At 42.6% G+C, this 15,744-nt stretch overlaps 1 protein-coding gene across 1 annotated transcript in view; it reads right to left on the reverse strand.

The window, feature by feature from the left end:
* Positions 1 to 15,173, reverse strand: part of LOC134402096 (cytochrome P450 2J5-like) — a 53,738-nt gene extending 38,565 nt beyond the window's left edge. Inside the window, exon 1 of the mRNA XM_063131426.1 lies at positions 14,988 to 15,173. Coding sequence (XP_062987496.1) covers positions 14,988 to 15,158 — 171 coding nt within the window. The 5' untranslated portion in view covers positions 15,159 to 15,173. The remainder of the gene's footprint in view (positions 1 to 14,987) is intronic.
* Positions 15,174 to 15,744: the final 571 nt, after the last annotated feature.

The raw sequence follows: 15,744 nt of genomic DNA on the forward strand, positions 1-15,744 counted from the left end.
GTGAAAATAGAGAACAAAAATGTGGCAATCAAACAAATCAGATTATTTTTAGTTACTACATGAACACCAGCCTTCCTTGCATCCTCACCTCTGCAGCTTCTGGCCATGTGCAGCACCTCCCCTCTCTGCCTTCTCTCTCCCAGTTTTCCTTTAGGAATAATTATATTATGGTTGTGCACAAGGAGGGCGGCAGTTCGGTGCAACATGTTTCAAGCACAGACTCTTAGGATGCTTGGGGTGCTAATTTGAACCCCCTCAAGCATTTTCAGCTTCCTCTGTTTCTTGAGGGGCTTGTGGCATCATTCCCATGTATTCCTATGGCCATTTTGAAATCCAGGCCTCTTGTAAGGAGTGGGTGCTGGAGGGGGGCACATGTAAACATGGAAATAATCTTGGGCAGTTTTTTGGCAAACCCCTCTCCACATATCTGGGTCTTTTAAAACTCGTGCCTGTAAAGCATTGTATGAAGCTGTACTCACCTTCTCTTTATTATATTCTGTTTTCTTTTTGTGTTTGGAAATGATCCCTAGAAACTGCTGTGTTAGGGGGTCATAAGAATTGTTTCCCAAAAGCACTTTGTTAGTTTGTATTTTGATTCTGTGTGGTTTTCTTTGAAATATACATGTTTCAAAGTGTGCTTGCTGCTTGCTGCTTGCAGTGGGGAGAGATGACCTGGGGCTGCAGGAGCTTGGGCTCTGGAGTCTCTTTCCCCCAGCTGCTGAACATCTGCTGACTAGTGCCCCGCCTTGCTTACAGGTAAAGCTCCAGCCGGCCAGGGCAAGGTGGGGTGTGCTTGCTGCTTGCAGTGGGGAGAGAAGACCTGGGGCTGCAGGAGCCTGGGCTCTGCAGTCACTTTCCCCCAGCTGCTGAACATCTGCTGACTAGTGCCCCGCCTTGCTTACAGGTAAAGCTCCAGCCGGCCAGGGGAAGGTGGGGTGTGCTTGCTGCTTGCTCCTTGCAGTGGGGAGAGAAGACCTCGGGGTGCAGGAGCCTGGGCTCTGCAGTCTCTTTCTCCCAGCTGCTGAACATCTGCTGACTAGTGCCCCGCCTTGCTTACAGGTAAAGCTCCAGCCGGCCAGGGGAAGGTGGGGTGTGCTTGCTGCTTGCAGTGGGGAGAGAAGACCTGGGGCTGCAGGAGCCTAGGCTCTGCAGTCACTTTCCCCCAGCTGCTGAACATCTGCTGACTAATGCCCCGCCTTGCTTACAGGTAAAGCTCCAGCCGGCCAGAGGCAGCGCCTCGGCGCGCGCCTCGGCAACACGCAGAGTGCGTCGCACAGAGGTGCCACCCTGTTTGGAGAACACCAGCCGACCAGCAACCAACAGTAATTTCTCAAAAAAACTTGTAATCAACTTTTAAATAACTTTTAATATGTGCCTGTGGAGCTCTGGGGGATATGGGGGTGCCTGCATAACTGTGGTCACGGGTAGGGGGAGGTATGGTGCTGGGGGAGGAACAGGCCAGATGTGGAGAAGAGGGGACAGATTCCTTACAGCTATCCCCTCTTCTAGTCCTTCCCCCAACCAGATGGTTCCTGGCGGCCTTATCAGCTTGCTCTCGGGTCTGGTGCTGCTGCTGCTGAATGCCAGGTCAGTCCAAAACAAAATCTCTCTCATCCATGATCTGACTGTGGATGAGGGGGCTGACCTGGTATGTATCACTGAGACCTGGGTGGGTGAACTGGGAGGGGTTGCTCTCACCCAGCTCTGCCCTCCTGGGTACTCGGTGCAGCACCAGCACAGACTCGAGGGCCGGGGAGGGGGGGTTGCCGTGGTCTATAGGAATACAATCTCCCTCTAGGCTTCCTGTTCAGTCGAGTGCTGATCTTGAGTGTCTGTACTGTGTGTTGGGTACTCGAGACAGATTAGGGATTCTGCTGGTGTACCGTCCACCCCGCTGCCCCACAGTCTCCCTGCCTGAGCTGATGGAGGTTGTCTCGGACCTGGTGTTGAGGACCCCCAGGATGGTGGTTCTGGGGGATCTCAACTTCCATGCTGAGGCCGCTGTATCCAGAGCAGCTCAGGACTTCATGGCTGCCATGACAACCATGGGGCTATCTCAACGTGTTACTGGCCCAACACATGTAAAAGGACACATGATTGATCTGGTTTTCTCGACTGGACAGGAGGATGGTGATCTGAAAGTGGGGGAACTAACGTCTACCCCCTTGTCATGGTCGGATCACTTCCTATTGAGGTTTAGACTCTCGGCGGCCTTTCCCGTCTGCAAGGGTGGGGGGCCTATTAAAATGGTCCGACCCCGGAGGCTAATGGACTCCGATGGATTCCAGAGGGCTCTGGGGGATTTTCCTGCTGGTATGGCTGGTGCTCCTGTCGAAGCCCAGGTCGCTCTGTGGAATGCAGAGATGACTCGGGCGGTTGACACGATCACGCCCAAGCGCCCTCTCCCTCTGAGCAGAGCCCGGTAAGCTCCTTGGTATACACCTGAGCTGAGGGCAATGAAGCAAGAGGGGAGACAGCTAGAACGCAGGTGGAGGAAAACTCGTGCTGGGTCTGATCGAACACGGGTTAGAGCTCGCTATCGAGCCTACTCTGTGGCGGTGAGGGTGGCAAAGAGACAGTTCTTTTCCACCAGCATTGCGTCTTCTCAGTGTCGTCCGGCGGAGCTTTTCTGGGTGGTTCGCGGCCTGTTACATTCTGGGCCAGGGCGAGAGATGGTGGAACCCTCGGTAGCACGCTGTGATGAGTTTGCACGGCACTTTGAAGATAAAGTCGCTCAGATTCATCATGAATTGGACACCACACTTAATGCAGCTCCACCAGTAGAGGCGTTCAGAGCGCCGTCCGGCTCAGTTTTATTGGATGAGTTTCAGTTATTGAAGCCCGAGGATGTGGACAAGGTGCTTGGCCAAGTCCGGTCGACCACCTGTGTGCTTGACCCTTGCCCTTCGTGGCTTATTACATCAAGTAAGGAGGGGATCACCGGCTGGGTCCAGGAGGTTGTGAATGCCTCCTTGAGAGAGGGAGTGGTGCCGGCCTCTTTAAAAGAGGTGGTAATTAGACCACTCCTGAAGAAGCCTAATCTGGACCCGGAGGACATTAACAACTACAGGCTGGTGGCTAATATCCCCTTCCTGGGCAAGGTGCTTGAGCGGGTGGTTGCAGGACAACTCCAGGCACTCTTGAATGAAATGGATTATCTAGATCCATTTCAATCGGGTTTCAGGCCTGGTTTTGGAATGGAAACTGCCTTGGTTGCCCTGTGGGATGACCTCTGTCGGGAGAGAGACAGGGGGGGTGCGACCCTGTTGGTTCTCCTGGACCTCTCAGCGGCCTTCGAGAGGTCCAGGAGATACCATCGAATCCTTCTGGATAGGTTGTCTGAGCTGGGAGTTGGAGGTATTATTTATTTATTTATTTATTTATTACATTTTTATACCGCCCAATAGCCGAAGCTCTCTGGGCGGTTCACAAAAATTAAAACCATCATAAAACAACCAAGAGGTTAAAAACACAAATACAAAATACAATATAAAAAGCACAACCAGGATAAAACCATGCAGCAAATATAAGGTTAAAATACAGAATTAAAACAGTATAATTTAAATTTAAGTTAAAATTAAGTGTTAAAATACTGAGTGAATAAAAAGGTCTTCAGCTGGCGACGAAAAGAGTCCAGTGTAGGTGCCAGGCGGACTTCTCTGGGGAGCTCATTCCACAGCCGGGGTGCCACAGTGGAGAAAGCCCTCCTCCTAGTACTGCGTTGCAGTGGTTCCGCTCCTTCTTGGATGGCCGATTCCAGAAGGTGTTGCTGGGGGATTATTGCTCTGTGCCGTGGCTTCTAAGCCATGGGGTTCCACAGGGCTCTATCTTATCCCCTATGCTGTTTAACATATACATGAAGCCGCTGGGGGAGGTTATCCGGAGATGTGGACTGAGGTGTCATCAATATGTGGATGATACCCAGCTCTACCTTTCCTTTTCATCAAACCCAGGTGAGGCAGTGACTGTTCTTTTTTTTTTTTTTTTGAATATTTTTATTATTGAAACAACAAACACAAATCAAAATCACTTAATACAAGATATTATCATACCTTACTATCATATATTCAATATTAACCTATTAAACATAATATAATAAACATAACAGTGCTCCCCCCACCTCGGGATCTCATTCTTGTTTCCAAAAACTCATAGTTTCATCTGTTGGTGGAACCCCCCTTCCTTTAGAAAATACAAACTCCAGGAACTTTTTCCATATACTCTCAAAATCATTCGTTTTTACTATGCCTCTTTGCATTTTTATATTACATGTCAATTTATCGTTTATAGCAATGTCCCACACTTCTTTATACCATTCTTCAATACAATAATCTCCTGTAATTTTCCAATTCCTAGTTACTATCAACCTCGCAGCTGTCAGTAGGTTCGTTATCAATTCTTTCATTTCTTTATTACATTTAGGATCATCATGCAGTGAGAGTAATGCAATCCTTGGTGTAACTTCTACTTTAAATCCCACAATCTGTTCAATCTCATAAAACACCATCTTCCATAACTTTTGCACATATATACAATCCCACCACATATGTAAATACGTTCCCTTTTCTCCACAACCCCTCCAACAATCTGCTGAAAGCTGTTTATTAATCTTATTTAATCTAACCGGAGTTAAGTACCACCTCCATACAAGTTTATAGTAATTCTCCTTTATTCTTACTGACATATTTCTCAACACTCTCTGTCTCCATAGTCCATCCCACCTCTGTTGTCCTATTTGTATCTTCAAATCAGTCTCCCAAACCATTTTCCCAGCACTATCCAGCCCTCCTTTCTCAACTAATATATTATATATTTGACTCACTAACCCCTTTATCCCTATGTTTTGTCCCTTATCTATTTCTTTTTTTCAATTAATTCCTCAAATTTCGTCCTCTCTTTACATTCTCCATTTTCTCTTACCCAATTTTTAGTCCATTGTTCTAATTGAAAATAATTTAACCACGTTAATTCCAAATCTCTCAAAACTTCTTCCAGCCTCTCTCTTGTATTCATCCCCCTTAACCACTCTCCTAATTTCATTTTATTTATTTCTTTTAAAACTTTGCTTAACCTCATCTTTAAATTTTCAGGAAATTTCTTTAACATTATCACCGGTGTTAAGGGGGAATTACTTGAAAACAATTCCTTTTTATAATTATCCCAAAGTTCCCAATGGAACTTCAGAAATTGGTTATCTAAATCATTAAGCCATTTACCCTTCCCTTTTTGCTTAAAAAACACATTTTGCAATTTCAACTCAATATTCCCTAGCGTATTTTCCTCCATCCATTTCAAATCCCCTACCCCTATAATTGCTTCAACAACATGTCTTAACCTATTAGCTAGATAGTAGTACTCAAGGTTTGGGAGACCCAGTCCGCCTCTCTTTTGGCTTAAATACCATTTGCTTTTATTAATCCTTGATCTCTTCCCTTCATTGCAGTAATTATTTATAAGATTCTGCCATCTTTTTAATTCTATCACTGAAATTCTTATTGGTAACATTCTAAAGAAAAAATTAATCTTAGGTAAAATTTTCATCTTTATTAAAGCTATTCTTCCAAACCAGGAAAGATTCAGTTTCTTATACCTCTTTAACTCTTCCTCTAATTCTTTTTTCAATCCATTTAAATTCTCACTTCCCAAATCTTCTAAATTTTTTGTAATCTTAACACCCAAATATTTAATTTTCTCTTTGCTTTTCAAAACTGAAGCCTTCCCTTCCCACTCCCTTTCTTCCTTTTTAGTATAGTTGAATAACATCAAATCCGATTTTGCCCAGTTTATCCTTAACCCCGTAACTTCCTCAAAATCATTCAACTGCTGTTTAATTCTTTCCATTTTACCTAAAGGATCTCTGATAGTCATCAATGTATCATCTGCAAACATGTTCAGTTTAATTTTATTACTACTGCCTATCCCCTCTATCTCTTCATCCTCTCTTATTGCGTTTGCCAACAATTCCATCACCAATACAAACAGGACTGGCGAGAGTGGGCATCCTTGTCTTGTCCCTCTAGCTAGTCGTATCTTGTCCGTTATTCCATCATTTACTACCACTACGGCTGTGCTTTTAGAGTATAACTGTTCTATTATTGTTCTAAATTTAGTACCAAATCCCATTTTATTTATAACCAACTTTAAAGTTTGCCAGCTCACACAATCAAAAGCCTTAAATATATCTAACGCTAAAATACCCGCCTTAATCCTTGATTTTTTTATCCCCTGTATTACACTCAACACTCTACCTATTAATGTGTGCATCTGTCTACCTGCTATAAAACCACATTGATCTTCCCCTACATATTTAGCTATACATTTATTTAACCTTTTAGCCAAAATGCCTGAAAAAATTTTTGCATCTTGGTTTATTAGTGAAATTGGTCTATATGAATCGGGGAGAGTTAGATCCTTATCTGGTTTCGGAATTAAAATTATTATAGAATGCTCCCATGACTCTGGGATCCTCTCCCCCTCCATTATTGCATTATATAATTTCAGCAACTTTGGCACTATTAAGGTTTTAAATTTTTTGTAAAACTCTGGTCCTAAACCATCTGCCCCTGGTGATTTCCCTGCTTTAAGCTGGTCTATAACCTCCTCTATTTCACTTTGCGATATTTTATTATCCATTATTTCCTTATGTTCTTTTTCTAATCCTTTCTTCAAAAATTTATCCACATATTCCTCCGTCCTCTTCATTTGGATATCTCTTTTCTTGTATAACTCTTCAAAAAAATCCTGAAAATTTTTTATTTTATCCTTCATCAAATGACAATCATTACCCTGCTTATTTTTTACTAACCCTATCCCATTTTTGGCTTTTTCTTTCTGTGTGAGTTTGGCAAGCATCTTAGAGTTCCTGTTACTATTTTGAAAATATTCCCTTTTCATATAAATTAAATTCCTCTGTACCTCTTCTAAATTAATATTTTCTAATTCCTTTTTTTGTGCCATTAATTCTATTAATTTATGTTTATTCTTAGTTTGCCAATATTCTTTTTCCAGCTTTATTATCTCTTTTTCTAAAGTAGCCTGCCTTGCCTCTTGTTGTCTTTTTAATTTACACGTTTCCCTAATACAGTTCCCCCTAAACACAGCCTTCATGGTATCCCAAACCACTGCTATTCTTGTTCCCCCTTTCTCATTTATTTCCCATGTTTCTGACAATTCCTTCTGCATTTTCTCAATTACTTTATCATTCTTAAATATCTTAGTATTCAATCTCCACCTTAATGCTTCTTTATATTCCTTACTAACTGCAAAAACTAAGCTTACCAGTGCATGATCCGATACCTTGATTGTCCCTAATTCCATTCTACATGTCTTGGTTACAAAATCTCTAGATACAAAAATATGATCAATTCTGGAGTATGTATGATGGACTGAAGAATAAAACGTGAATCCTGGGTCTGCCCCTCTGAGAACTCTCCAAGAATCAACAAAATCCTTCTCTTTAATTAATTTGCTTAAAATAGTAACATTGTTTCTCTTTTCTGCTTCAGAGGGATTTGACCTATCTACTCTATTGTCCATAACCATGTTAAAGTCTCCCGCCATAATTACATACCCCTCCTTGAATTCTTCCATCTCTCTTAATACCTCCTCATAAAATTCTTTTTGTTTATTGTTTGGTGCATACATGTTAATCAAAGTATATTTTTCCCCCTCCAGTTTACCTTTAATCATGAGATATCTCCCATTCTCATCTTTTTTAATATCCTCCATCATAAACCCAGTTCTTTTTGAAATCAAAATGGCCACTCCCTTTTTTTTTATGTCCCCAACGATACTTCATAATAGACTGGCCATCTCAATCGAATAACGTTCTTTTTCTCCTTAATTTGATGAGTCTCTTGCAGAAATATCATATCAGAACCATCCTTGTTTAACAATTGTTCAATCCTTCTCCTTTTTACGACTGCCCCCAGACCTTTGACATTGAGCGTTGAGATTCTTAACTTCTTATCCATATTCAGCTCTCTGATCTTCTATTCGATCCCGATCGTGTTGAAAACATAACATACACACATATACATACAACACCTCTAACATACCCTTCCCTCCCACCCCACTTCCCCCTTCCCTCCCATCACCTTTCCCCCCAATATATACCCGGAAGTCTAATACTTCCACCATTTTTTTTTTACCCTTTGGGGGGGGGGAAAGAAGCCAGGAACCCAGAGCCAGCAGGAACTAATTAATATATTTCTTATCATCGCTATATTAACCATCTACACCACCACCCCAACTGCTCCTCTTTCTTCTTCATCATCGCTTTTTGCACCGCCACCAGCATCTCTTTGAGGACCCAAACCTAAGCTCTCAAGAAGCTCCATGCCTTGCTGGGCGGAGAAAACCCTATGATTTTCCCCGTTGTATGAGAAACGCAGAAAAATCGGATATCCCCATGCATAAAGAATTTTCTTCTTTTTCAATTCCTCCGTTATGACCTTGACACTGCGTCTCCATTCCAAAGTCTGTTGGCACAGATCATTAAAGACCTGCACTGATGCTCCTTGGAACTTCAGCTCACCCAATGCTCTTAATTCTTTCATCAATTGCTCTTTCTTGTAATAGCTTAAAAATTTCACCAAAACATCTCTGGGGGGTGCACCACTTTTGAAACCCCCTACCCTGTGAGCATGCTCCACATCTTCTTCAGCTAATTGCAGGGTTGGGACTAGTTCTTTAAACCAGCTTAGAATATTCTTCCTGAGGTCCTCCCCTTTCTTCTCCACCATATAACGAACGCGCATGTTTACTCTTCGTGCGTTATCTTCCATAGCAATCAGTCTCTTATCTAGATCTTTAAATTTCACCTCTTGATCATTTTGAGTCTTCTTAATTTCTTTAACTTGATTTTTCACTTGATCAACCTCTGTCTTCAAAAAGCCTAATTGATTGTCTCTTATAGCCATTTCTGCAGCCAGCTTATCCACCCTCTTATTATTTTTGTCAATTTCCGTTTCAATTTTCATAAATAGTTCAGCTTTAAGACTTCTCAACATAGCTGAAATTTGATCCACCATTTCCTCTTGCCCTGCTGGCTCTGCGCCAGCTCCGGCAGCCATCTTCAACTCCTTTGTCGTTGTTACAGATTCTTCTTGTTTTTCTTCCGTCTCCGGCTCTGGATCAACAACTCTTTGAAGTCTTTTAATGGTATTGTTGGACGCGTTTTGAACCCAGCGTGGCTTCACCACCGGGGCAGTTTTTTTGGGTGGCATAGGCTTGTAAATACTGCTGCTGCTAATTAGTTTCGCTTTCAAATCCAACAAACAGCGAGCTCAGAAGGGTTTTACTGCCGTGCTTAACGAGATTTATTACTTGCTACTGAAGAGGTGGCTATCAATCAATCTCTCCTGACGATGGCTCTGCAATTAAAATTCCTTTCAAGATAAGCTCTCCGTCTGGGAGATTCCTTATACAGCCGCTCTTAACAGTTCAAGGAGGGGCTACTTCTCCACTAGCCACCTTCCTTCCACTTCAAATATACTCGTTAAGCAGCAAAATACTTTAATCTTTTAAATCCCATTCTGTAGCTCAAAGTTTCCCATTCAATCTTCACCGTTCTTCACTATTTCCAGCCCAGATAATTAGATGATAAGGCTTAAAAACCTACCGGTCCATCGGCAGTTCTTTTTTTTCCTTATTGCTCCATTGGCACGCTGGCTCCTCCCCCGGCAGTGACTGTTCTGAACCAGTTCCTGGGCACGGTAATGGACTGGATGAGGGCTAACAAACTGAGACTCAATCCAGACAAGACAGAGGTACTGTTGGCGGGTGGTTCATCTGTCCGGCGAGGTGATGTTTGCCCTGTCCTGGACGGGGTTGCACTCTCCCTAAAGGATCGGGTCCGTAGTTTGGGGGTGCTCTTGGATCCAGGACTGTCGCTTGAGGCACAGGTGAACTCAGTGGCAAAGAGCACCTTTTATCAGCTTAGGCTGATATACCAGCTGCACCCTTATCTGGACAGAGATAGCCTAGCTACAGTTATACATGCTCTGATAACCTCTCGCTTGGATTACTGCAATGTGTTATACGTGGGGCTGCCTTTGAAAACGGTCCGGAAGCTTCAGCTGGTACAAAATAGGGCAGCTCGTTTACTAACAGGGACTGGCCGGCGAGATCACATTACGCCAGTCCTTTTCCAGCTTCATTGGCTGCCAGTCCAGGTCTGGGCCCGATTCAAAGTGCTGGTATTGACATTTAAAGCCCTAAATAGTTTGGGGTCAGGCTATTTGAAGGAACGCCTCCTCCCATATGTACCTGCCCGGACCTTAAGATCATCTACAGGAGCCCTTCTCTGTGAGCCCCTGCCAAAGGAAGTGAGGCAGGTGGCTACTAGAAGGAAGGCTTTCTCTGCTGTGGCACCCCGGTTGTGGAATGAGCTCCCCAGAGAGGTCTGCCTGGTGCCTACACTGTACTACTTTCGTCGCCAGCTGATGAGCTTTTTATTCTCTCAATATTTTAACACTTAATTTTAACCTAAATTTAAATCTTACTGTTTTAACTCTGTATTTTAATCTTATATCAATTTTGCTGTGTGGTTTTATCCTGGTTGTGCTTTTTATACTGTATTTTGTAATTGTGCTTTTAACCTGTTGGTTGTTTTATTGTGGTTTTAATTTTTGTGAACCGCCCAGAGAGCTTTGGCTATTGGGCGGTATAAAAATGTAATAAAATAAATAAATACATAAATAAATAATTTATCCCCTTTAGGTATTTTGATTTGTAGATGATCCCTGAATTTCTACAATGATTTCCTGTGGCCTTTTGGAATGAACCAATGCATTTCAATGGCCATTCAGTGTCCTTTGGTTTAGTATGTCCCCCATTCATGATCTCTAAATCTGCTGCTTTAATGTAATATGACCACATGAAAAGGAGAACAGGGCTCCTGTATCTTTAACAGTAGTATTGAAGAGAGAATTTCAGCAGTTAAAGCTGCAGGAGCCCTGCCCTCTTCTGCATCTTGTCACACTAGGCAGGGCTCCTGCAGCTTTAACTGTTGTCATGAAAAGGGACTTTCACTAGGTGCAACATGCATACAAAGGACCCCCTTCCCCCGATTTCCTCCCCCAATCTCCCCTTGCTTCCAATCCCCCAATCTCCTGATGTCCTCTGTTTCCAACCCCCATGTCCCCAGCCTCCGTTTCCCAACCCCCCATGTCCCCTGGCCTGCGATTCTGCCACCACCAAGTCCCCGGCCTGTGTTGGCCTCCACCGCCGAGTCCCTGGCCTGTGATGCCCGTTGATGCCCGGCACTGTCGAGTCCCTGGCCTGTGATGCCCGATGCTGCCATGTCACCGGCCTGTGATGCCTGGCCAGGGGACATGGCAGTGCCAGGGATGCAGCGGTGGCGGGATCGCAGGCCAGGGGACATGGGGGCAAGCCCGGGGTGAGCACCAGGCTAACCTGCAGTCTAGCAAGGCCCTTCATGGGGTGATGCATGCATGTAATTGCTAATTTCAATGGTGCCTGCTCTAAAATGATCACTGTAACTGCCAAGGCTCCTAGCGCTAGGGCTGCTGGGATACAGGGGGGGATCAGTTGGAGGAATCAGGTGCTCCACTAAACACATTGGTTAAGAAAAACTTAACCACAAAAGGTTTAAAAGTGTTGTCTGCAAGCATTCCGCATGTGGTTAGCATTGACCACAGCTGAACATGGTTAAGCAAACCACAAAGCCCAGAGTGTCACTTTGTTGGAAAAAGGCCTTCTGAGTTTTGACCTACAAACAATGCTTCCACCATTAGACATGTGACCAAGGCCATGCCCCTTGTGGGATGGACATCTCAAGATGCCCCCCCTTGGGATGGGCATGTTGAGGTTGGCATGCCTCCTTGAGGGCAGCCATATTGTCCTCCTTCTTGGTTTCCAAAGTATGGTCAGCCTATGCTGGATGCTTTGGAGAAAAGATGGGACATTATCCTTAAAATGGTACATTACACCACTTTACTAAAAGAAAATATATCCCAATTAAGATTGGGAAATTTTCTCCAATTACATGCAAAATTTAATAGGTGGCATTTTAGTCGGTTAGTGCTTTTCCTCCCAAGCAGGTCCTATTCAATTTCTCAACTATGTTTTTCAGATTCCTTCTCTGGAGAAAGCACAATCTTCAGTCTGTCTAGTGTTTAAACAAGCAGCTACATTTCTTTCTTCTTTTTTTAATACACAAGTCAGTGCTTGCAAAATCTGAAGCCCACAGAGGGACATCTGAACATTATATAACTATAACTCTATCTATCTATCTATCTATCTATCTTAGTGTAGTATTTACTTTTTTACTTTTTGGCTAAGCCATTACCTGCTTCTAGTGCATTTGAATCTGGATTTTGTGAGTCCCACACAAACACATATTATTGATCATTTCTTTAGTAGAAATTGTGTATTACTAAGAGATTTTAAGTGTATTTCTAATTACAAGATATGACTTTCCATATTAAATAAAGGTGTGTTGGACCATAACAAGCGTCTTCGTAAAGTTTGGGCAACAACAACTTTATGTTTATTAAGATAACGCAGTGATATTTAAATTTATTATTAATTTTACTATGTTTGTACAATCAAATGTGTGTGTGTTTTAAATACTTGATATTATTACGCTTCAGTCCTTGAAACACTTCAGTGGGAATAAGCCCCTCTGAACACAGTGCAGGTTATTCTGACCGGACATGCATAAGATCACACTGCTGATTGCATCTGGTGACGGATTTGCTGAATTCAGTTGAATAAACTGAGCTGTCTTAAGTATATGGGGTAGTGGAGAAAGAGAGTCTCTCAAATATCACAATACGTATGTACAGCATCTGCATCTCAGTCCATGCAGACCTAATACCAATAATTCTGATAGTGGAGGTACAATGCCACCATTGTGTGTCAGCAGAAATATTCAAGAGATATCCTGAAGCATCCAGGAATGAAACAACTGGAACAACAGGTTTAATATAATATGGAAATATATGATCATAAAGAGACATAAACCCATCTCTAGCGGACTCAGGCATTGAAAGACTCTAAAAGGTCTAAAGTAGCACCAGAACCCTGCTATGAGTCTGGAGGAGTAAGTTTATGTCAGTTCTTCTTAACACCCATGAAAATATGAATTGCAGGGTTTATCTTAAGCATTTCCAGGAGCAGCTCCTTGCACAGCACATTGGAGGAGTTAATTCTTGAGATTAAAATTAGAAAAACATAAATGTAGCAAGATGTTGATTCTCTACAAGAGGGCTCAGTTGGCACATCAGCTGCAACTTAAGAAAGGCTGTCTTACATAGGCATGCAGACAGGATGTTCTGGGTGTGCCCAGGCACACCCTAATTTCCTGGGACTGTCTCTACTTTCCTGCACCCACTGCTTTTAAGGAGGATGGGAAAGCACCATTGGCAGCCCTGGGGGAACGATGCACCTTCTGGTGGCCCTGGAAAATGAGCTTTTCTGCCCACTCCACTGTTCTAATCAGGAGTGGAGGAGGGGGAAGCACACTTTCTCTCCCCACCACTGCACCAATTGGGACATTAAGGCCCCGACTGGAGCAGTGGTGGAGGGCGAGAAAGTGTGCTTTCCCATCCTCCACTCCAATCAGGACCTTTAAGGGGCACACTCAAATTAAATGAGCTGTGCATGCCTGTGCTGTCCTGGTCATTGTTGCCAGAGAGCATAGGAATGAAAGGAACACCCATACAGATAAAAGCAAAGAGTATAAAACAATAAACATACATAGCTAAAAACAAATTAAACCGTGAACCAAGTTAAAACAATATATAATTTAAAAGCTGTAAAAACATTTAAAACAGTTAAAACTATGTGCCATCTTAGTGAATTTAACCATTAAAGGCTTTGTTAAAGAGGCATGTTTTCACTTGGCACTGGAATAAAATCAGCGTTGGCACCAGCCAAGCCTCCAACAGTCAGGGTGCCACAACAGAGAAAGCTCTGTAGACATGATACTGTGCATTCAGCTGGTTATACAAGCAAGGATTTCCAAATTGTGTAATGCAAGTGGTACCTACAACAAAATGTTGTACTCTGGAGTGCTCCTACTCAGGATAATCCATTCCATCCACCCTCCCATTCACTTTCCCACTTTCCCACTATACTCAGTAATCATGCAGTGGCTTCTGAGCATGCTAAGTCTTCAGTGAGCTGTTTTGGGGTCTCCTCCCTTTCCCCATCTAAGTATTTTTTTGTACTTCTGCAAACTTTGGGGCTCTCCAATGCCAGCTGATACATCCTACTTATGCACATTCTTTTCGCTACCTAAGAACTGGAACTCAAAGAATCAAGATGACATTTAATGAAAAGATAAGAAATGAGCATTGTTGGAAATGAAACCAGACAGAAGAGGGTTTGGTGTATATTCAATGGAAATATGAGACCAGGAATTCCTCATTGGACTGATAATTGTGTGTAAAAGGAAATTTACTATAGGATCCATAGATAGCATAATAGCAGTAAAATTATCAGTGGTTTAGATGAGGAGGGATATTATTTAATAATTTCTGATAAGCATAATCCTAAGGTATTCTTTATTTGATGTACATTCTTCATTTTATTGTACTTTAATATGCAGTTTACCAATTTGAGAACCTTTGGCCCAAAAAATAGTATACAAATAAACCTTAACAAGCAGTTGGTTCCCCCTGAACACAGTTTGTGGAGAAAAATCAAATCATAGTTAAAGGTCATAAATATTGAATTACAGTGAAAACCTTTATTATTTGTGAAATCTGTGTGCCAACAGCTTTCCAACAAAGTTTGTTTCATGAGAATTTGTCAACAAGAAGATAGTGAAAAAAGGCTAACCAATTCCAGACTTTGAATATATACTTACATTTTCATATCACATTTGTTCCACAATATTTTATTAACACAATCCTTTTGTCCATAGTCACCACAAAAAGAAAAGAATTCAAAATTCTCTTCACTCAAATTCTTATTCAGCTTAATGAGGTCTTAATAAATTATTTGGGAAGAAGTACCTTAATGAAAGTATCTTCATGTAGTTTAATTCCAAATCTCCACACGCCTCCAATGAAAGGAAGGGAAAGAGGCCCGGGAGGGTAGTGTCTGCGTGTCCAGAGTTGGCCCAGGAAGACCAAAATCAGAAGAGCCACCAGCAGAGCAATCAGAAGTGCCTGTACACCCATCATTCTCCTGCCTTCTCTTTGTCTTCAACTGTTGCTACAATGTCTGGATATGTTGACTCTGCTGTCCCTGATGGCCTCTTGCCTTCCTTAGAGGTGTTGTCACTTCTTTCTCTTGTACCCTGTTAACATCTATTTATATTCACCAACTACAAAAATAATAATCAAATAAGCAATTAAGCATAATCTCTTCTTATATCATATCATTGTTGAATTTGGTCCTCCAGGCTTGTGTCACAGGAGCACGGTGTACTTTGCAGCATGGCTAATTCTGATATGTCTCACTCTAATAATTAGAAGGAGTGTTTAATTAGAGATGTCAGTCTAATTCTACTCAAAGCTAACATGGGACCATTTTAGGGGGTGGGGATTGCAATAAATATTCAGAAAAATCAGTGTACCGTAACTTGATGAAATATCGGTGAATCTAAGAAGAGTCCTGCTGGATAAGGCAAGAGGTCTATGTAGTTCAACATCTTGTTTCCCACAGTGACCAACCAGATGCCTCTGAGTGGCCCTCAAACAGGACATGAGGGCAATGGCCCTCTCCCAGTGTAGCTCTCTAGCAACAGGCATTCAGAAGAAAGCCATT

The sequence above is a fragment of the Elgaria multicarinata genome, chromosome 8 (genome assembly GCF_023053635.1).
Source record: "Elgaria multicarinata webbii isolate HBS135686 ecotype San Diego chromosome 8, rElgMul1.1.pri, whole genome shotgun sequence".
Taxonomy (NCBI): Eukaryota; Metazoa; Chordata; class Lepidosauria; order Squamata; family Anguidae; genus Elgaria; species Elgaria multicarinata.